Source organism: Geotrypetes seraphini, chromosome 8 (genome assembly GCF_902459505.1).
Source record: "Geotrypetes seraphini chromosome 8, aGeoSer1.1, whole genome shotgun sequence".
NCBI classification, from domain to species: domain Eukaryota; kingdom Metazoa; phylum Chordata; class Amphibia; order Gymnophiona; family Dermophiidae; genus Geotrypetes; species Geotrypetes seraphini.
Window position 1 is genome coordinate 135,403,657 of NC_047091.1, and position 20,523 is coordinate 135,424,179.

Genomic DNA, 20,523 nt, shown 5'->3' on the forward strand with positions numbered 1-20,523 from the left:
GACAGAATCAAAATGAATGCTAGGAAGTTCTTCTTTACCCAACGTGTGGTGGACACCTGGAATGCGCTTCCAGAGGACGTTATAGGGCAGAGTACGGTACTGGGGTTTAAGAAAGGATTGGACAATTTCCTGCTGGAAAAGGGGATAGAGGGGTATAGATAGAGGATTACTGCACAGGTCCTGGACCTGTTGGGCCGCTGCGTGAGCGGACTGCTGGGCGCGATGGACCTCAGGTCTGACCCAGCGGAGGCATTACTTATGTTCTTATATACGATTAGAAAGTGGAAGCAGAGGGACGCTGAACCGTCCTCGCTTGCAAAACAGTTACATGCCAGCAAGACCCAACATATACAGCAGAACACTGACGAGGCCTGTGGTTCTTATCTTGCCCTCCACAAGTGTATAGATACTATTTTGACTGACAGCATTGACCCATATAGATGTTTACAAATTTCAGCTATACTGCTGGGGAAATAAAGCTGGAAAACTGCTGGCTAATCTGGTCCGCCCCTTTCGGAAGGCCACACGTATCTCACGTATAGGTGCAGGGCCCGCTACATTGCACACAGAGGATCAGGCGATTCAGCCGCAGTTTGTGCGGTTCTACCAGGATCTGTATAGCCCGGGCCCTTATGATATCGATGCACAAGACTCATTCTTTCATAACCTTCCTCTGCCTCAGATATTGGAGGCGCAGAGGAGTTTGCTGAATGCTCCAATCTCCTGTCAGGAGATCCAAGTGGCTTTTGGTAGGCTTAAACTTGCTAAGGCTGCTGGACCGGATGGTATGGGGCCAGAGTTCTATAAATTTCTGAGACCACAGATTGAGCTGGCCCTGGGTGCCATATATGCATATATGCAAGCCACTGGCTGTATCCTCCCCGAGCAGAACCACATTCATGTTGTGGTTCTTCCCAAGCCGGGGAGGGACCCTGAACTGGTGGGCTCCTACCAACCGATATCCTTGCTCAACTAGGATATGAAGATCCTTACATTCATATTGGTGGGTTGGCTGGCCCAGGTAATCCCCGACCTTATCCATCCCAACCTAGTGGGGTTCATACTGGGGCGATTCTCTTCCTCTAATATCATGCAGGCATTGGTGGCGCTCAGGGAAGGCAGGTGTAGAATAGGTGATGATTTGCTAGCTAGCCTAGATGCTGAGAAGGCATTTGATAAGGTTATTTGGCCTTTATCTTTTTTGGATCGTGCAGCAGTTTAGTATTATTGGGTCGTTTTACCAGTGGATTGTTAACCTCTACATGGCCCCTACAGCACAATTGCTCATTAATAAAAAATGAACTATTTTCCCTTGATAATACAATTGAAAATGAAGGGGTAGGGGTGGGGGGGTTTCTGATCTTTTATTAAGTTTGGATTAAGAGGAAAAATATATTGTATAATATAAGTGAATGCATATGATATGATAGGGAGGAAAAAGGGGGGATAAATTTTATTAATTTAAGATAAATATAATAGAAAATCAAGTGATGCTTTTAAGTACAAATGTTATTTCCTGATACACTTGTTGTAAGTTGTAAAAATGAATAAAGATTTTTAAAAAATGAACTATCTCCTTTCCGCTGCTGAGGGGCACATGCTAGGGCTGTCCCTTGTACCCACTCTTGTTCATTTTGTCATTGGAACCTTTGGCCGTTAAAATATGGGCTTCCCAGGGCATATCTGGCATCCAGATAGGGCAGGAGGACTGCAAGATCACTATATTCGCAGATGACATGCCGTTATTTGTCAGTAATGCCCTGGTGTCGATACCCCTCCTGACTAACCTTATTGACCTATATGGGTCTTTATCCCAGGACAAGCAGGCAGCCTATTCTCACATATGGGTGACATCATCAGCGGAGCCCGGATGCGGAAGCTCGCAAGCAGACTTGCTTGAAGAAACTAGGAGTTTCGAGTCGACCGCACCACGCATGCGCGGGTGTCCTCCCGCCCAGCGTAGGGCGCGTCTCCTCAGTTCTGTTTTCCACAGAGCTGAGAAGTCCGTCTGACTCTCTGCGTTTAACTTCGTTACTTCGTGGCTTACTGAACCTCGGTTTGTATTTTTTTCTTCACGAATCGCTGTTCTTACTTTATTTCTTTTATTTCTAGTTTTAAAAAAAAAATTTTTTCAATCTTCCGTCCGACTGCCGGGACAGGCTGCTCGGCCGCAGCCCAAGGGCTTCGATTTTGCGGCGGCCGTTTTTCCTTCTATGTCCCGGCCTGTAACGGGCTTCAAGAAGTGTAGCCAGTGCCAGCGTGCAATTTCCCTTACGGACCCACACCAAGTGTCTTGGGCCGGAACATCAACCGAAGTCATGCGAGCACTGTGCTATCTTCAACCTCAAGCCCTTAAACGTCATCGTCTTTTGGTGGAGAAGCTTTTCGGGATGGATTCTTCCTCTGATCCCTCGACGTCGAAGGCGACCTCGGCCTTCAACCGAGACTCCTCCTGCTTCTACAGATCCACATCGAGCCTCATCAGACCTTCGTTGTTTGCAGCGGCTCTCTCTTCGACGACATCTGCTGTATCCTAAGGTCAGATAGCTCAGCAGAAAGTTCCAGCGGTGGTGCTCAAAGTGTCTAAGACTTCCAAGTCGAAGTACATTTACACTGCCTCGGTGGAACCTCCAGCCAAAGCAGGTGGTCCGGTTTCAGGCACGGATCCATCCTTGCCGGCTTCTTTCCAGACCATGTTGGAGAAGCAATTCATTCAGTTCCTTACTAATATGGGACCGAAGCTTCTTCCTCTCATCCAGCCTGGGCATTCTGCAGACTCCTGCGAGGTCGAGTCAATTCCTTTGTCTCAGTCTGAGCTTGCACACTCTTTGCAGGGAGCAGAGTCTCTGCGAGTGTCCGGTCTGGCATCTAAGCAAGTGAAGCAAGGAGCAGAATCTTTGCAAGTGCCTCGGCAGGAATCCTCACACTCTATACAAGGAGCAGAGTCTTTTGGAGTGCATCGAGATTCCTCCATCAAGCCTCTGGAGCTTTGATCTACAGCCTCCAGTCCTATCCATTCTTCGGTAGCATCGGCGGCTTCTGTCTCCGAGGCGAAGTCTCCTCGATCTTTGAGATCTGCTTCCAAGCAACGTTCTCATCGACGATCGAGGCCTTCGAGGCATACTTCCAGGCATAGTTCTTCTTCTAAAGAACGTTCCTCTTCCACTAAGCCTCGATCTACTCCTACTTCGACTAGACCGCCGACTCCTTGCTCGAGGTCTCCACTTCCGAACCTCGAGGATGCAGCGGTTTTGATTGCTTCGTCCAAGTCTCCATATTCTTTTGATGCCTTTTTTTCTGCTGAAGCTTCATCTTCGACCCAGGCTGCTTCGACGTCCTCGAGTCCTGCTCGAGGCAAAGCATTGGCAGATCAGCTATCTTTCTCATCTTTTCTTCGTCAGATGGCTGTTGACTTGGATCTTCAATTAGATGCTGGTTCCAAATACTCTAAGGAGTACCTAGAAGTCATGCATCTACCTTAACCTCCGGCAGAGTCACTCAAGCTTCCTCTTCACAAGCTTTTGTCTCCAGACTTTTGCCAGATGCCTGGAGACTCCTTATACCATTCCAGCTGTTCCAGGCAAATTGGACTCTAGGTATAAAACTGTACATCGCAAAGGGTTTGACAACTCAGTTATCTCATCAATCCCTGCTTGTGGAGTCCTCCTTAAAGAGGTCAAATCCTTCCAAGGTCTATGCCACCGTTCCTCCTGGAAGGGAAAACTATGGACAAATTCGGACGTCGCATCTATCAAAATTCTACAATGTCCTCTAAATTCCTCAATTATAACTTTCATTTTATTACTTATTTTGAATTCCTCATAACTCTTTTACCTAAATTTCTGAGTTATTTGAATACTCAAAAACACTTTGAATTACAAGAAGTCATTGCTTCTTTATCACAACTCAGACTACATCTACTTCAGTCGTCTTATGATGCCTTCGAGTTGTCTACCCGGGCAGCTGCTTGCTCTATAGCAATGCATCGCCTTGCCTGGCTTCGTACCATTGACATGGACCCTAATCTTCAGGACCGCTTGGCCAATATTCCTTTTGCAGGCAATGACCTCTTCGATGAATCTATTGAGGCAGCCACCAAGAAATTGTCTGACCATGAAAAATCCTTTGCCTCTATTGTCAGACCTAAGCCAAAGCCAGCTCCTGCCAAAACTACATGTCGTCGTCCTATATATCAGAGGCGTTTTGCTCCAAGGGCGGCTCCTTACAATCGCCCCCCTCCTAAGAAACAGCAGCCTCAGAAGTAACAAAAATCTCAACCTTCTGCTGCACCTAAGGCTTCACAACCTTTTTGACTGTCTCAAACAGAGCATAACCTCCATCTTTCTGCCTCTGACTTCTCTTCCTCCTATAGGAGGTCGTCTCCATCATTTTTACCACCGATGGATGACAGTTACATCCGACCTCTGGGTACTGACCATCATCGGAGAAGGATACTCTCTTCATTTCACTCAGGTTCCACCAGAGCTTCCTCCAAGAGAGTATCCTTCCCAGACTGCCCTTCTTCAGGAAGCTCAAGCTCTGCTTCATCTTCATGCCATCAAACCAGTTCCTTTGGAACAGCAGAACAGGGGGTTTTACTCTGCAGCCCATTCTGGATCTCAGGGCTCTCAACCAATTTTTGGTGAAAGAAAAATTTTGAATGTTGTCCCTGGCATCTCTTTATCCCCTTCTCGAGCAGAACGACTGGTTATGCTCTCTGGATCTCAAGGGGGCCTACACTCATATTCCCTTTCATCCGGCCTCCTGTCAATATCTCAGATTTCGGGTGGGGAATCTGTATTATCAATACAGAGTGCTGCCCTTCGGCCTGGTTTCATCTCCCAGAGTGTTCACCAAGTGCCTGGTAGTGGTAGCAGCAGCTCTAAGGAACCTACCTCGACGACTGGCTCATCAAAGATTCAACATTTCAGGGAGTTACTGTAGCGACCCAACGGACTACCTGGTTCCTACAAAGTTTGGGATTCAAAATCAACTTTCCCAAATCCCAACTTCAGCCCTCACAGAATCTACAATTCATCGGAGCTGTTCTGAACACTGTCCAACTCAGAGCATTCCTCCCACAACAGTATCTGGAAGCTCTTCTTCAATTCTGTCATACAGTGTCTTCCCATTCTTCCATCTCAGCGAGACACATGATAGTACTCCTGGGTCACATGGCCTCCACAGTACACGTGACTCCTTTTGCCAGACTTCACTTAAGAATTCCTCAGTGGACCCTGGCATCTCAATGGATGCAGGTTTGCGACCCACTTTCTTGACACACAACAATCACTCCTTCATTGAAGCAGTCTCTCCGTTGGTGGATGCTCTCTTCCAATCTCTCCAGAGGCTTGCTTTTTCAAACGCCCCCCCCATCAGAAGGTTCTCACGACAGATTCTTCGACCTACGCTTGGGGCGCTCATCTCGATGGTCTCCGTACACAAGGCCACTGGACCAGTACGGATTGTCAGTGTCATATCAATCTGTTGGAACTCAGAGCGATCCTCAAGGCTCTCCACGCTTTTCAACATCTTCTTCACGACCAGGTAGTCCTCATTCGGACGGACAACCAAGTCGCCATGTATTATGTCAACAAACAGGGAGTGGCGGGGTCTGCCTCCCTTTGTCAAGAAGCTCTGAAGCTTTGGGACTGGGCAATCTGCCACAACACCTGCCTCAAAGCTGTCTACATCCAAAGGGCGAAGAATTGCTTGGCAGACAACTTGAATTGTCTTCTGCAACCTCACGAATGGTTGCCTCTTCATCACATTTTTTCACAGTGGGGAACACCTCAGATAGACCTCTTTGCAGCTCCCACAACTACAAACTGCCTCAGTTCTGCTCCAGGATATACTCTCCTCATTGCCTCAAGGCAGATGCTTTTCTTCTGGAATGGAAGAATCTCTTCCTCTATGCATTCCCTCCATTCCCTCTCATTCTCAAGACTCTGGTCAAGTTGAAGAACAATCATGCCACCATGATTCTGATTGCTCCTCGGTGGCCGAGACAACCTTGGTACTCCCTTCTATTTTAACTCAGCAGCAGGGAGCCATACCTTCTACCAGTTTTTCCTTCTCTGCTTACACAGAGTCAGGGATCTCAGCTTCATTCCAACCTGCAGTCTCTACACCTGACAGCTTGGTACCTCTCAACATGACTCCTCTTCAGTTTTCTCAATCTGTAAGAGATGTTATAGAGACTTCTAGGAAACCTACCACTAGACAATGCTATCACCAAAAATGGACCAGATTTTCTACATGAAGTTTTTCTCATGATAAGGAGCCTCAACATTCCTCCTTATCTTCTGTTTTGGATTACCTTTTGCACTTATCCACTTCTGGCCTCAAGTATACATCGATCCGAGTCCATCTCAATGCAATTGCGGCTTTCCATCAGCCTATTGAAGGGAAACCCCTCTGCTCATCCAGTGGTTTCCAGATTCTTGAAATGACTTTTCAATGTCACACCTCCTCTCAAACCGCCTCCTGTGGTTTGGGACCTCAATGTTGTCCTTACTCAACTCATGAAGCCTCAGTTTGAACCAATTGACAAGGCTCATCTGAAGTATCTCACTTGGAAAGTGGTGTTTCTCATTGCCCTCTCTTCTGCTCGACGAGTCAGTGAGCTGCAAGCTTTAGTTGCTGATCCACCTTTCACGGTGTTTCATCATAACAAGGTGGTCCTATGTACTCATCCAAAATTCCTCCCTAAAGTGATATCGGAATTTCATCTCAATCAATCTATTGTTCTTCCAGTGTTCTTTCTGAAGCCTCATTCTCATCCTGGAGAAGTAGCTCTTCATACTCTTTACTGTAAACGTGCTTTGCCTTTCTATTTGGAATGCACCAAACCACACAGAACTGCTCCTCAACTTTTTGTCTCCTTTGATCCAAATAAGTTGGGACATCCTATCTCTAAGCTTACCATCTCCAACTGAATGGCTGCTTGTATCTCATTCTGCTATGCCCAGGCTGGATTACCCCTACACAATAGAGTCACAGCCCAGCCCACAATAAAGTCAGAGCCACGGCAGCTTCTGTAGCTTTCCTCAGATCTACACCTATTGAGGAGATTTGCAAGGCTGCTACTTGGTCCTCGGTTCATACTTTCACGTCTCGCTATTGTCTGGATACTTTCTCCAGACGGGATTGGCAGTTTGGCCAAACAGTATTACAAAATTTATTCTCCTAACTTGCCAACACTCCCACCATTCCATTCTGGTTAGCTTGGAGGTCACCCATATGTGAGAATAGGCTGCCTGCTTGTCCTGGGATAAAGCACAGTTACTTACCGTAACAGGTGTTATCCAGGGACAGCAGGCAGCTATTCTCGCAACCCACCCACCTCCCCTGGTTGGCTTCTCTGCTAGCTATCTGAACTGAGGAGACGCGCTCTGCGCTGGACAGAAGGGCACTTGCTCATGCTCGGTACGGTCGACTCGAAACTTCTAGTTTCTTCAAGCAAGTCTGCTTGTGAGCTTCCGCATCCAGTTCCGCTGATGACGTCACCCATATGTGAGATTAGCTGCCTGCTGTCCCTGGATAACACCTGTTACGATAAGTAACTGTGCTTTTTTGGGCCTCATGATAAACTTTGGTAAGTCAGAGGCCATGCCGGTCACCTCCCCCTGTGCTTTGTGTCAGAGGCCCGGTGTTCCCTTTCGATGGGCGATTGGAGAGCTTAGGGGAGGGTGTGGCGCAGTGGTTAAAGCTCCGACCTCAGCACCCTGAGGTGGTGGGTTCAAACCCACGCTGCTCCTTGTGACCCTGGGCAAGTCACTCAATCCCCCCATTGCCCCAGGTACGTTAGATAGATTGTGAGCCCGCCGGGACAGACAGGGAAAACTGCTTGAGTATCTGAATAAATTCATGTAAACCGTTCTGAGCTCCCCTGGGAGAACGGTATACAAAATTGAATAAATAATAATAATAATAATTATGTACTTAGGGATTTTTCTTAGTGCAGATTGGAATTGTGTGTATCGCCGTAACATCTCGGACCGCCTCATGCAACTGTACTCGTTGGGGTGAATTGCCTCTTTCTCTCTCATGAAGGGTGACCCTTGTTAAAATGGTTCTGCTCCCCAAGATTCTCTACCCCTACAGATGATTCCCCTGTGGCTTAAAGGGGTGGACGAACAGGCCTATAAATCTTTTATTGGATTTTTCATAAGGCATAACCGATGAGCCTGCATAGGTTTTTGGAAGCTTACACAGAGCAGGGGAATGGGGAGGCTGGCATTACTGGACTTCAGATTATACAATGTGGCTGCCTTGATGAGGTGGGTCCATGAACTCTTTACATCTCATTCCCGCTTCGCCCCTGCAGGGCTGATGGATTCTTGGGTGACTCCGCATCATGCATTGGTGTGCTTAGTCTTCCCCAAGTGGCGGAGACCCCGGGTGGGCCTTAACTCTTTGTGGTTGGATCCTCTGCGATGGACTCTGCTTTGGTGGCGGAACAGAATAGGTGAAGGTAATTGTGCCTTCCAGTTGATCTGCGGTAATCCCAAGTTCCCACTGGGAGTGGGGAGGGATGGAGGAGTGGTTTGGCAGTGTTTTTGTTTTGGACATGTTTGCTCTTCCAACCATGCTACATCCACGTTCCCATTTTATGCTGACTTGGTCACTACCAAAGATGCCTTTCTTTGGTTATCAACATCTAAGGCATTACTACTTGGAAAAGCTTAGGCAGCACCCTCAGGGGAGTCGTTTCTTGAAGGTGGACCAACTTTTACTATCTCCCCTCAATTCTCTTTCCACCTGGTACTGACTCTCATATGCTCACTTTGGCTTCTAGGTGATAGTCGGAGCTTGGGGAAATGGTCAGTGCTGAAGTTTTGGCTGCTTGCTTTTCTAATATTATCAGGGGAACACGAAACACCAAATTGCAAGAACTACAGTTCAAACTGCTGCACCGTACATATTTCACTAGGTCCCGGGGGAGGTCCGTGGGGGGGGGGGTCCAGGCGGGTCTCTGGGAGTCTGATGAATGTGTAAAATGCAAACATATGAGAGGGTCCTTAGTGCACATGATCATTGAATGCCTGCATTGAGCACTTACTGGAATGGGGTTCTGGACTTCCTGGCTAAGATCCTGGGGGTGCTTGTCCAATGGTCTTACATGATACATGATGCTTGTGTTGGGGCATGAGGGGGATGTGCTGGCTCAGGGGTTATCGGCTAAGCATTGGCGCTTTCTGTACATTGCCTCATTGGTGACAAAATGGGGAGTGCTTCACCTATGGATGGATGAGGCTGCCTCTGGGGTGGGAGAGGTCTCTTAAAGAAGTGACCCACTGGGAATTAGTTGTGTGGGGACAGGGGTGAGGGGTCCTCAACGAGTGGTCATAACGGAGGTCAGCATGGTGTGAGGTTTCTAACAGTCATCTTCAGTCACTCGGGCGAGAGGGGGGTAGTGGGGGAAGGGTTGTTATGAGTGTTTTGTTTTGGGGTGTTATAATGGAAACTATGAACATACTAACATCCTTTTTACAGTGTTGTTACATGCCTGTGTTTGGTTGGGAACCTTTTTGTTGTGGGGGTTTCTAGTCTGGCTCTATATTTCCCTGCATTTTTGCATTTGTACTCCTCTTTCTTATGTCTGTTTGTTTTTGAATAAAAATTATTTCAAACAACAACAAAAAAGAGTAGTAATTGAAGGTAAATGTAAATCTAGAAGATATTAATGGGATTGTAATCTTAAATTAAAAGGTAAACTTTCTAAACACTATAGAATTGGCCATTATATAAAATTAATCAGTGATGATGGTAAAGTGTTACTTTTGATTACATTGTCTTTGTTGGTACAACAAAAATTAAGATTTGTTATTTCTTTAGTCTTTTCAGGGAAGCCAAGGACGAGCCTACCTCTTTAATTCAGTGTAAGTATAATAGTAAATACATTTTCATGTGGAATTTAATTTTTTTCTTATTAATTTCATAAATACACTACCAATTATGAGGCTACTTTAAAACTCTTCAATTAATGCAAGTAGTCAAAGATGACTGTTTTGTAGTAACTGACTATAAAGGGAAACAAGTCATTCACTGTGGCAAAAAGCATGTGTGCTATGCACATTACGCCATTGCACATAGAATTTATGCGGAATTCTCCTTCTGTACAAAATTCTAGAGTGTGCATTAAAATTTGTTATATTGAGTTTTCCAGCATAGGATCTAATTGGTGGTTTCCTATGATTCCAGTGGCCAGTCTAGATCACAAATACCCAGCAGAGTCCAAAAAGTGGGCCTGTTTTATATCTTTTTTTGTAGGAATGAGCGATTGCTCTCCTAAATCCACCATATTAATATTCTGTTACATCTCTCACGGATTCCATACACTAGGTGTTCAATCCTAACCCGCAGTCTGGTTGTTGCAGAAATCCACATCTTATCCCAGGACAAGCAGGCAGGTATTCTCACTAGTGGGGGATGTCATCCGACAGAGCCCCGATACGGACGTCTCACAAGCATGTCTTGCTTGAAGAAACTTAGAAGTTTCGAGATGCCCGCACCGCGCATGCGCCAGTGCCTTCCCGCCCGATGGACCGGGCGTGTCTCCTCAGTTCTTTTCTTTCCGTGGAGCTGAGAAGTTTTACTTCAATTCTGCGCTGACTGAATTCCCGTTTTTTGCCTTCTAAATTCCGCGATTTTGGATTTCTTTTCCTATTTTCGTGTACTTTCTTTTCTTCAAAAAAAAAAAAATAAAATTTTTTTCTTCCGGCGAGTCGGCCGGGTCGGCCACGTGGCTCAGGCCCAGCTCCTTCGATCTAGCGGCGGAGCTTTTTCGGCCTATGTCCCGGCCAATCACCGGTTTTAAAAAGTGTAGCAAGTGCCAGCACGCGATTTCACTGACGGACCCGCATCGACACTGCCTGCAGTGTCTTGGTCCAGAACATTTCCCGAAATCGTGCCGGCCTTGTTCCACTCTAACGGCGCGGGCGTTTAAGCGGCGCTGTCTGTTGTGGGAGTCGATGTTCAAGATGGAAGCTGCTAAAGAACCTTCGGCTTCAACTTCATCGGCCGCTTCGCCTGTCCATGCGAAGCCTACGACCACTCCTGCTACTTCGGGCCTTCTGAAACCGGCTTCGTTTACTCCGGCTTCGGCCCCGAGTTCGGCGCCGGTGTCTGTTCCCGTCTCCTTGGCTCAGGTACCGCCTTCCACTATTCCATCTGTGGTCATTAAGGTGCCAAAAGCTTCCAAGCAGAAGCACTCGTCCACGAAGGAGCGCGAAGACCGTGCTGGAGGACCCCCGTTCGGTGCGGATCCCTCCATATCGGCTTCGCTGCGGTCCCTGCTGGAAGCTCAGTTTGTCGAGCTCATGCAGACTATGGGACCCAGATTAATCGTCTCCATCCAGGGTGACCTCCCGGTCCCGATCCCAGGGGGCGGACCGCCCCTCCCCCTCCTCCTCGCCGATCGATCTCGTCGCTTGACGAGGAGGAGCGGCAAAGGGCGGCCGGTCCCTCGAGGCGGGCTTCCGTTAGTGACATGCCTCCTTTAGAGCCCATTACGCCTCTGCGCCAACACGGTGCTGTTCCCCCGATTGATAATTGAAGTCCTGGGCATAGTAAATCGCAGGAAGAGTTCTTCCGCACTCCATACCAGGCCTGGGCTGCATTGCGTGAGGCGGCCTCCATCCCGCCCCTTCGATCTACCGCTTCCAGTCCCATTCATTCGCTGGAAGCTTCGGGGGATCATGCGAAGTCAAGGCCCCGTCAGCTCCTGAGGTCATTTCGGCGACCTTGGCTACGATTTGCTTCCTGCAGAGTTTGGGTTTCGAGATCAACTTCCCCAAATCTCATCTGCAGCCTACCCAGTCCCTTCCCTTCATCGGGGCGGTACTGGACACCATTCAGCTTCGAGCATTCCTCCCTCCTCAGTGCATGGATGCTCTTCTTCATCTCTGCCAGTCTGTATCTTCTCGCCAGTCTATCTCAGCGAGACACATGATGGTCCTCCTGGGCCACATGGCCTCTACAGTTCATGTGACACCCTTTGCCAGGCTCCATCTCAGAATTCCTCAGTGGACCCTGGCTTCTCAATGGACTCAAGTGTCAGACCCATTGACTCGACACATCATAGTCACTCCTGCTCTTCGGCAGTCTCCACTTTGGTGGATGACCTCTTCGAATCTATCCAGAGGTTTGCTGTTTCACACTCCTCCCCACCAGAAGGTTCTCACAACCGATTCCTCGACCTATGCCTGGGGGGCTCAACTGGATGGGCTTCGCACTCGGATTCTGGACCAGTGCGGACCGACTCCATCAAATCAATCTTCTGGAGCTCAGAGCCATCTTCTATGCTCTTCAAGTTTCTCAACATCTGCTTCACGACATGGTGGTCCTCATTCGCACAGACAACCAGGTCGCCATGTATTATGTAAACAAGCAGGGGGGCACGGGATCGGCCTCCCTCTGCCAGGAAGCTCTCAGAGTCTGGGATTGGGCGGTTCGCCACAACGTCTTCCTCAAAGCTGTCTACATTCAGGGGAAGAACAATGTCTTGGCAGACAACTTGAGTCGTCTCCTCCAGCCTCACGAATGGACTCTCCATTCCAACCCCCTTCATCAGATCTTTGCACAATGGGGGACGCCTCAGATAGACCTCTTTGCGGCTCCCCACAACTTCAAACTGCCTCAGTTTTGCTCCAGGATCTACACTCCTCATCGACTCGAGGCAGATACCTTTCTGCTGGATTGGGGGAATCGATTTCTGTATGCGTTTCCTCCATTTCCTCTCATTCAGAAGACTCTGGTCAAGTTGAAATCAGACCAAGCCACCATGATTCTAATAGCTCCTCGGTGGCCCAGGCAACCTTGGTTCTCCCTTCTACTTCAACTCAGCAGCAGGGAGCCGGTCCTTCTTCCAGTGTTTCCTTCTCTACTTACTCAACATCAAGGATCACTACTTCATCCCAACCTGCAGTCTCTCCACCTGACAGCTTGGTTCCTCTCAACGTAACCCCTCACCAGTTTTCCCAGGCGGTGAGGGACGTCTTGGAGGCTTCCAGGAAGCCTGCTACTCGACAATGCTACTCCCAAAAGTGGACTAGATTTTCTTCCTGGTGTGTTTCCAATTCCAAGGAGCCTCAGCGAGCTTCCCTATCCTCTGTGTTGGACTATCTTCTACACCTGTCTCAGTCTGGTCTCAAGTCTACATCTATAAGAGTCCACCTGAGTGCTATTGCGGCTTTCCATCAGCCTCTGCAAGGGAAACCTCTATCTGCTCATCCTGTGGTTTCCAGATTTATGAAAGGTCTTTTCCATGTCAATCCTCCTCTCAAACCTCCTCCTGTGGTTTGGGATCTCAATGTTGTTCTTTCTCAACTCATGAAGCCTCCGTTTGAACCTCTCAACAGGGCTCCACTTAAGTATCTCACCTGGAAAGTGTTTTTTCTGGTGGCCCTCACGTCTGCTCGCAGGGTCAGTGAGCTTCAGGCCTTAGTGGCGGATCCACCTTTCACAGTATTCCATCATGACAAGGTGGTCCTCCGCACTCATCCGAAATTCCTGCTAAAGTGGTCTCTGAATTTCATCTCAACCAATCCATTGTACTTCCAGTGTTTTTTCCAAAGCCTCATTCTCATCATGGAGAATCAGCTCTTCACACTCTGGACTGTAAACGTGCTTTGGCTTTCTACCTGGATCGCACCAAACCACACAGAACTGCTCCTCAACTTTTTGTCTCCTTTGATCCAAACAAGTTGGGACGACCTGTATCGAAGCGCACCATCTCCAACTGGATGGCGGCTTGTATCTCTTTCTGCTATGCCCAGGCTGGATTATCCCTTCCTTGTAAGGTTACAGCCCATAAGGTCAGAGCAATGGCAGCCTCTGTAGCCTTCCTCAGATCGACACCGATTGAGGAGATTTGTAAGGCTGCCACTTGGTCCTCGGTTCATACCTTCACCTCTCATTATTGTCTGGATACTTTCTCCAGACGGGATGGACAGTTTGGCCAAACGGTATTACAGAATTTATTCTCCTAAGTTGCCAACTCTCCCACCATCCCATTGAGGTTAGCTTGGAGGTCACCCACTAGTGAGAATACCTGCCTGCTTGTCCTGGGATAAAGCAATGTTACTTACTGTAACAGTTGTTATCCAGGGACAGCAGGCAGCTATTCTCACGTCCCACCCACCTCCCCTGGGTTGGCTTCTCGGCTAGCTACCTGAACTGAGGAGACACGCCCGGTCCATCGGGCGGGAAGGCACTGGCGCATGCACGGTGCGGGCATCTCGAAACTTCTAAGTTTCTTCAAGCAAGACATGCTTGTGAGACGTCCGTATCGGGGCTCTGTCGGATGACATCACCCACTAGTGAGAATAGCTGCCTGCTGTCCCTGGATAACAACTGTTATGGTAAGTAACATTGCTTTTTCTGAACCCATGTTCCACCCCCCTAGGCTGAGAGTCAGCAAGCAACCTTAGTTTCAATTTCTGCAAGCAGTCTAGCAGAAGTCTCTTGCTGTTGCTCTGCTTCTGTTTCTTATTTTTTTTTTTTGCTTAGTTTGGTTTTTTGTGGCTTCAGTGCCTTGAGACCCCTCCCCGGTGGTTCCCTATCGGAGTCCTGTGGATCCAGACTGCAGCTTCACAGAGAAACTCTGGTGAATCTGTGGAGCCAGCCTGCTATGTGCCCAGGGTCCTTTTCCGTAGAAGACTGCTGGGCAGTGACTCAGTAACAGGTTTCTAGTGCAGGCTGTGTGTGTCTGGACAGAAACCCACCCTGGTTTCAAGCGCAGGCTGCCTTTTCCGCCCCCAACCACGTGGCAGAGGATCTGTGGGGACAGAGGTTGTAGTCAGTCTTTGATCGGCTGGTAGTCTGAAGATCTTCATTACTGTGCATTTACAGCTGTTTCTGAGGCAGAAAGTCATTTTTTTTCTCCACTCAACTGCTTTAAAAACACTGACAGACAAAGGCACTACAGAGATTGAGAGTACCTCCATTATTTCCTATGGGAACTTCGGGGGTGGCTTGTGGATCGATTTAAACTTCATTTTTCACAATTTCTGTGGGTATGGTTCAGGTCCCCCACCTCCCGAGACCCCAAATTGCTATTTTTAGATTTTGTTTAATTTTGACGTTCTTGGTGCGAATTCGTGATGGTGGCCATCTTGGATTTTAAAAACAATCTTTTTTTTTATAACTTTGATTCCTGCCTCAAAACCCCTTCAATTTGACTCAAAATTAATTGGGATGGACTCCTCAGTCCCTAATCTATTGAATGTGGACATTGCGCCAGATGGGCACCGGATCAGTGATTGTGTTCTGCGTACCTTAGCACGGCGGGGGAGGGGGCGATAGCTTTGGACTTCACCTCCTCTTTGCCCTCTTGGGCTGGGGATCCGGCCTGGGTCTAGGCCTTCTGAAGAAAATCTCGCCCAGAGGCCGTTCTGGAGTCTAGCACAGTACACCTGGATTCCGAGTCTGGGGGACTATTTTGACGCGACGCATGTACCTCAACAGAGCCCTGCCATGTGATGAAGAGGCAACCATTCGTGAGGTTGCAGAAGACAATTCAAGTTGTCTGCCAAGCAATTCTTCGCCCTTTGGATGTGGAGTGGATCTTTTCACCGGATTGTATTTAGCTCTTCTGAACGGTATAGCCTCAGACCCCACTCATTTGATGCAACTGGTGGACGCGACAGGGCTTTTTCGGTCTATGGCAGCTGTGGTGAAGCTTCCTTTTTGGGAATTCTCTTGTCTGGCCATGCCAAACCTCAATTGAAGTTGTTGCCATGCAGATTTTATGTTTCTTCTGTCTCCTGCCACTATACTTAATTTGGATCCGGCTGATGCCTTTGTTGAGACTGGTCTCCTCGGCCGCCCTGAGCGTCCGGACTTGGAGGTGCTAATCCTTCTTCACATGTTCAGCGGGCTTCTGTCCACCTCAGGCTGATGTTCTTAAAGAACTCCATTTGGATTTTCCACCTTCCAAGCTTTCTGGTCCTGGACCGTTCTCCTGTGACTTTTCTATCCCGTCTACAGCTCCTGGGTCTGGTTTCAGAACAATGTGATCTCCAGAAAGCTCTTTCCGATCTGCTACAGATATGTCTACGCTTTAATACCTGAATCCTTCTTTTTGGCAGGTTTGCATAGCCTGCGGTAGATTCCACCGTGGCACTGGTTTTCCAACATGCAGCCCTCCCTAGTGATGGGGAATGAAGTTTCAGGACTCTCAGGATCGCAGGAGGCTGTTATGATTAAAAAAAAAAAAATTTCTAGCATCTTCAGTTAGCTGAGTGGCGGTGACCATTTACTTTATGGTACATGCCTGTCATTCCAGCCTGTACACGACTGTCCTTTGCTGGTGCTGGTTGATGTGGCTGCGGTGCCGGGTGACCTTTATGATCTCATTTGAGTTCTTAATACATTTTCTGCTAGTGCAGACTCTGAGCACGGAACTCGTTGGACTGTCTTTGGCTGAGGACGCTGCCTCGAGGATCCCCTTCAGTGGCCGTCCTTTCAAAGGCCGGATTTTTGTTGGTATAGGTTCTGGATGACCTCTACTCAGGTGTTGTGAACGCTGCCCGCTTTTTTCTGTGAACCAGTTTTGCTGGATGTCGGGAAGGGATCATCGTCCTCTTTGTTCCTCCAGCAGGTGTCGTCAGGGATACTCAGGTTTTTCTTCCTAGAGTCATTCCCAGGGCTATGATCACATTACCACGGTTCCAATTCCAGGCGTCCTCAGGTTCCTGTGCAGTGGCTGCGTGTCACACACACACAAAAAAGAAAGTGCCAATGTCGCCTCACTTGCAGGCTGTCAGGAGTGGACCCGACTTTCATCGAATACTTGTTATGTTTGTTTAGTCAGATTTGATATACCGCTGAATCTTACTCAGTGGTTTACATAAACACTAAGTATAAAAGTAAAAATAAAAAAGGAACGCCGGTTAAAAATAGGAAAGCACACAGAGAGCAACAACAACAAAAAAATACACATTTCAATCATCAAAATTTGAAATACAAAATACAGGATACATTGTGGGGTTTTTTCAAGATGCTTCTCCTTTGCCTGTCTCCAGTTTGGTTTCTGGACTCTGGCAATCGATGGCAACATAGTCTAAGGTCTGCGATATTTTGCAGCGCCTCTTAATGTTTGGGATACTGGACTCTGCTCCAGTCCATGAATGGGGGCTTAGGCAGTACTGTTTATACTTCCTTATGTAGTTTTACAGTCGGTCACCCCCTTTTTGCGAATTCCCTTTTTCCGAATGGACAACTGAGTACACTGTGCTAGCTGCTGTTTCCATGGGGAGTTTCCAGTGTGTTTGGATATCCCAGAGGTTTACCTCCATATTTCATTCTGCTCATTACATTGCAGGTTTCTGCATTTCCATGTTCTGCAACTGCATTTCCAGTGCAATAGGTGAGACATTCTAGACCAGGCCTGCACAACTCCGGACTTCGAGGGGCGAATTCAGTTGGGATTTCCACAATGAACATGCATTGAAAGCAGTGCATGCAAATAGATCTCATGCATATTCATTGAGGAAATCCTGAAAACCTGGCCTGGCGAGGGCTGAAGTTGTGCAGGCCTGTTCTAGACAGTAGGGTTATTTCCCCATACTCACATGCTCTGCAGATGGAATCCACTCTGGATTTTTCACTCTGCCTCTGTAGTACTTCACTGATTGGTTTAACGCCCTCTACAGTCTCTCCTTCTGCAAGCATGTCTGCAGCTGTGTGTGTTCTGCTCTCCCCATTTTATTGTTTTAAATTTGATGTAATGTCGTCCCCTTTTCAGGTAATTCCATGTTTGAAGCAATTTTGGAGCTCTGCCTGCTTGAGAATTCAAACTTCGGTCTGTAGCTGACAAGCCAATCCCTTTTTGGGTATCTGTTAGCCAGTCTGCATAGTTTTCCTTGGAGCTCAGGGCTGTGGCTGAAGTAGTCTCACTTTCTGTTAAGCAAAGGTCGAGTGCAGACTGTTAGGCATGCTTAGGGGGCTCAGTGGCGTTCCACAATCTGCCGGTTGTGTTTTCGCACCTCTGCCTGTCCTGGTGCACATCCAGTTGTCCGCTGGGGTGCAGGCATAGTCAGACAGTGGAATCTGACCGGCAACCCGAAGATCAGCTTTGTGAGAGCATTCCCAGCATTGTGGCAGAGAATTCTTCTACAGCTACTGAGAAAGAGTTGTGAGCAGGTGGAGTCCAGTGTATCAGGTCACAGTGAGTACAAGGAGCCGACAGCTTGTGAGAGACGTCAGGGAAAGTTTTAAAAGTGGTGGTTTCTGAGTTTCAGCATGTTCCCCTCTGTTCCCCCTCCTGAAAAAACCTAAAATTGCTGTTTTTGGACTTTGGGAAGTGTGATAAATATTGCGTTTTTAGTGCAAATTTGGTGCTGGTGGCCATCTTGGATTTTTAGTGATTTTTTTATTTTTCTTCTTCTCCCTGCTTCTTCAAACTTTGATATTTGCCTGGAAAACTGCTGGGACGGAGTCCTTGGGGTAGAGTGTGGAGCAGTGGTTAGAGCTTAGCCTCAGCACCCTGAGGTTGTGGGTTCAAACCCTGCACTGCTCCCTGTGACCTTGGGCAGATCACTTAATCCTCCACTGCCCCAGGTACATTAGAAAGATTGTGAGCCCACCGGGACAGATAAGGAAAATGCTTGAAGTACCTGTATGTAAACCGCTTTGAGTGTGGTTGTAAAACTGTAAAAAGGTAGTATACAAGTCCTTGGGGGGTCTCCTCTTGCGAATTCATGCCAGGATTGTGCAAATTTAGCACTTTTACAGCATCCTTGCACCACGTGCCATGCTGCGCAGCTGGGGAGGCTGTAACAACTGGCTTAGCTTTTCCCCCCCCATAGAAGCAGGTGACCAGCCAGCCTGGTGGGGTGGCCTTCATTACTTTTGGGGGCTCAGCACGACTGGTTCTTTGGTCACCTTGGCTGCGGACCTTCCATAGCCTAAGACATGTCAATTTAAGTCATTTAAGGATGACTCTATGCCCCAGGGGCCGGATACCTTGTCTAAAATCATCAAAGCTGCTGTGTCAATGTCTTTTGTCACATGCGCCTGTCTCGGCTGTGCATGCTAGAGACTGATTTGGTGGAGCCTCCTCAACTTCTAATGGCTAGGACGGATTGTATAGTGGATGCGTTTTGAAAGTGCTGGCAAAAGTGTCAGCGTACTCCATTTCAGTCCACCGAATGCTCTGGGTCAGGCAGTGGGCTGGTGATTCCACTTCCAAGGCGACTTTAGCGAGGCTGTCTTTTAAGGGGCAGTTATAGTTTGGCAAAGGCCTGGATGTCATCATGGATTTGGTATTGGACTGTCACCCAAAGACCCTGCCTGATAGTAGACCCAGACCCTACAGGGATTCTGGGTGTTCTAATTGTTGGGGCTCCAGACAGTATACACATTCCATGTCGTAGAGATTTTCCCAGAGCTTCCAACCTTCCACCGCCCGTCCTGCACACCCTGCCAGAAAAACACAAATGACGCCAGAATCGACTATCAACCTAAATGGAAGGAACTTCCCAATCAACCCTACCATCAAAATCCTAGGAGTCACTCTAGATCAGCATCTGACACTCGAAACCCACACCAACATCCTTATTATGGAAACTATGCACGCTAAAACCATACTTCGATTTCACTTCATTCAAATTGTTGGTGCAGTCTCTAGTCCTGAGCACACTTCAACATAATCTACCTAGGATCTCACAAATAAACCATCAAAAAACTGAGACTCATCCAAAACACAGCCATCCAACTAATCTTTGGCTTGAAAAAAATCAGACCATATCACACCCTGTACTATAAGAAACTTCACTGGCTACCTATTAAGGCCAGAATAATCTTCAAATTTGAGTGCCTCTGCTTCAAGACCCTCCTGGGCTTCGCTCCCACCAACCTCCTACATCACCTCACCCTACAGGACAAACGCCACCTCTCTCGCAGAACACTATTGTTCACATTTCCCTCTCCCAAGGATGCAAATTCAAAAGATTCTTTAACAGGACACTCTCCTTTCAAGCAGGGATATAAGCGACCTAATCCTGAACGCACTAACATACCACTCATTCTGAAAAATACTAAAAACCCACTTATTCGACAAGTATATCTGATCCTTCAATTCTGATCATCACCTACCTTGTCTTATACATTCCTACCTCGGTAGGGTTGGTGGGGTGGGTTTGTTGGTTTCTGGTGTGAAATTTTGAGCTGCCTTGTTGCTCTTTGCCTTGTTTTGGATTGTTGTTTTTCTTGCTGCTCAATAAAATATATTTGATGATACATTCCTACCTCCTTCCCCTTACTGCCCTGTCACTCAACTATCTTCCATTCCTTCCCAAATCTAACTGATATAATACCACCTCGCTGTCCTACAGCTCCTCTTGTTGTACACCGTCTTGAACTGAAAAGGTATGACGGGATATAAATAAAGCTATTATTATTAAGTGGGGAGCTCCTGTTTCTAGGGCCCAGATATCCAGATGGATCTAAAGGGCCATTTTGTCAGCCTACAATCTTAAACAGTCTCCTGTTTTTATCAGGGCTTTTTCGTGGTCC

The 20,523-nt window shown here is 47.6% G+C and overlaps 1 protein-coding gene across 5 annotated transcripts in view; it reads left to right on the top strand.

Moving 5' to 3' along the window:
* YPEL1 (yippee like 1) overlaps window positions 1-20,523 on the top strand; it is a 159,029-nt gene that overhangs the window by 60,090 nt on the left and 78,416 nt on the right. For all 5 annotated transcript variants that reach the window (XM_033956880.1, XM_033956877.1, XM_033956879.1 and 2 more), the window contains one exon: window positions 9,841-9,884. In XM_033956880.1, the coding sequence (XP_033812771.1) occupies window positions 9,841-9,884 (44 nt within the window). The remainder of the gene's footprint in view (window positions 1-9,840; window positions 9,885-20,523) is intronic.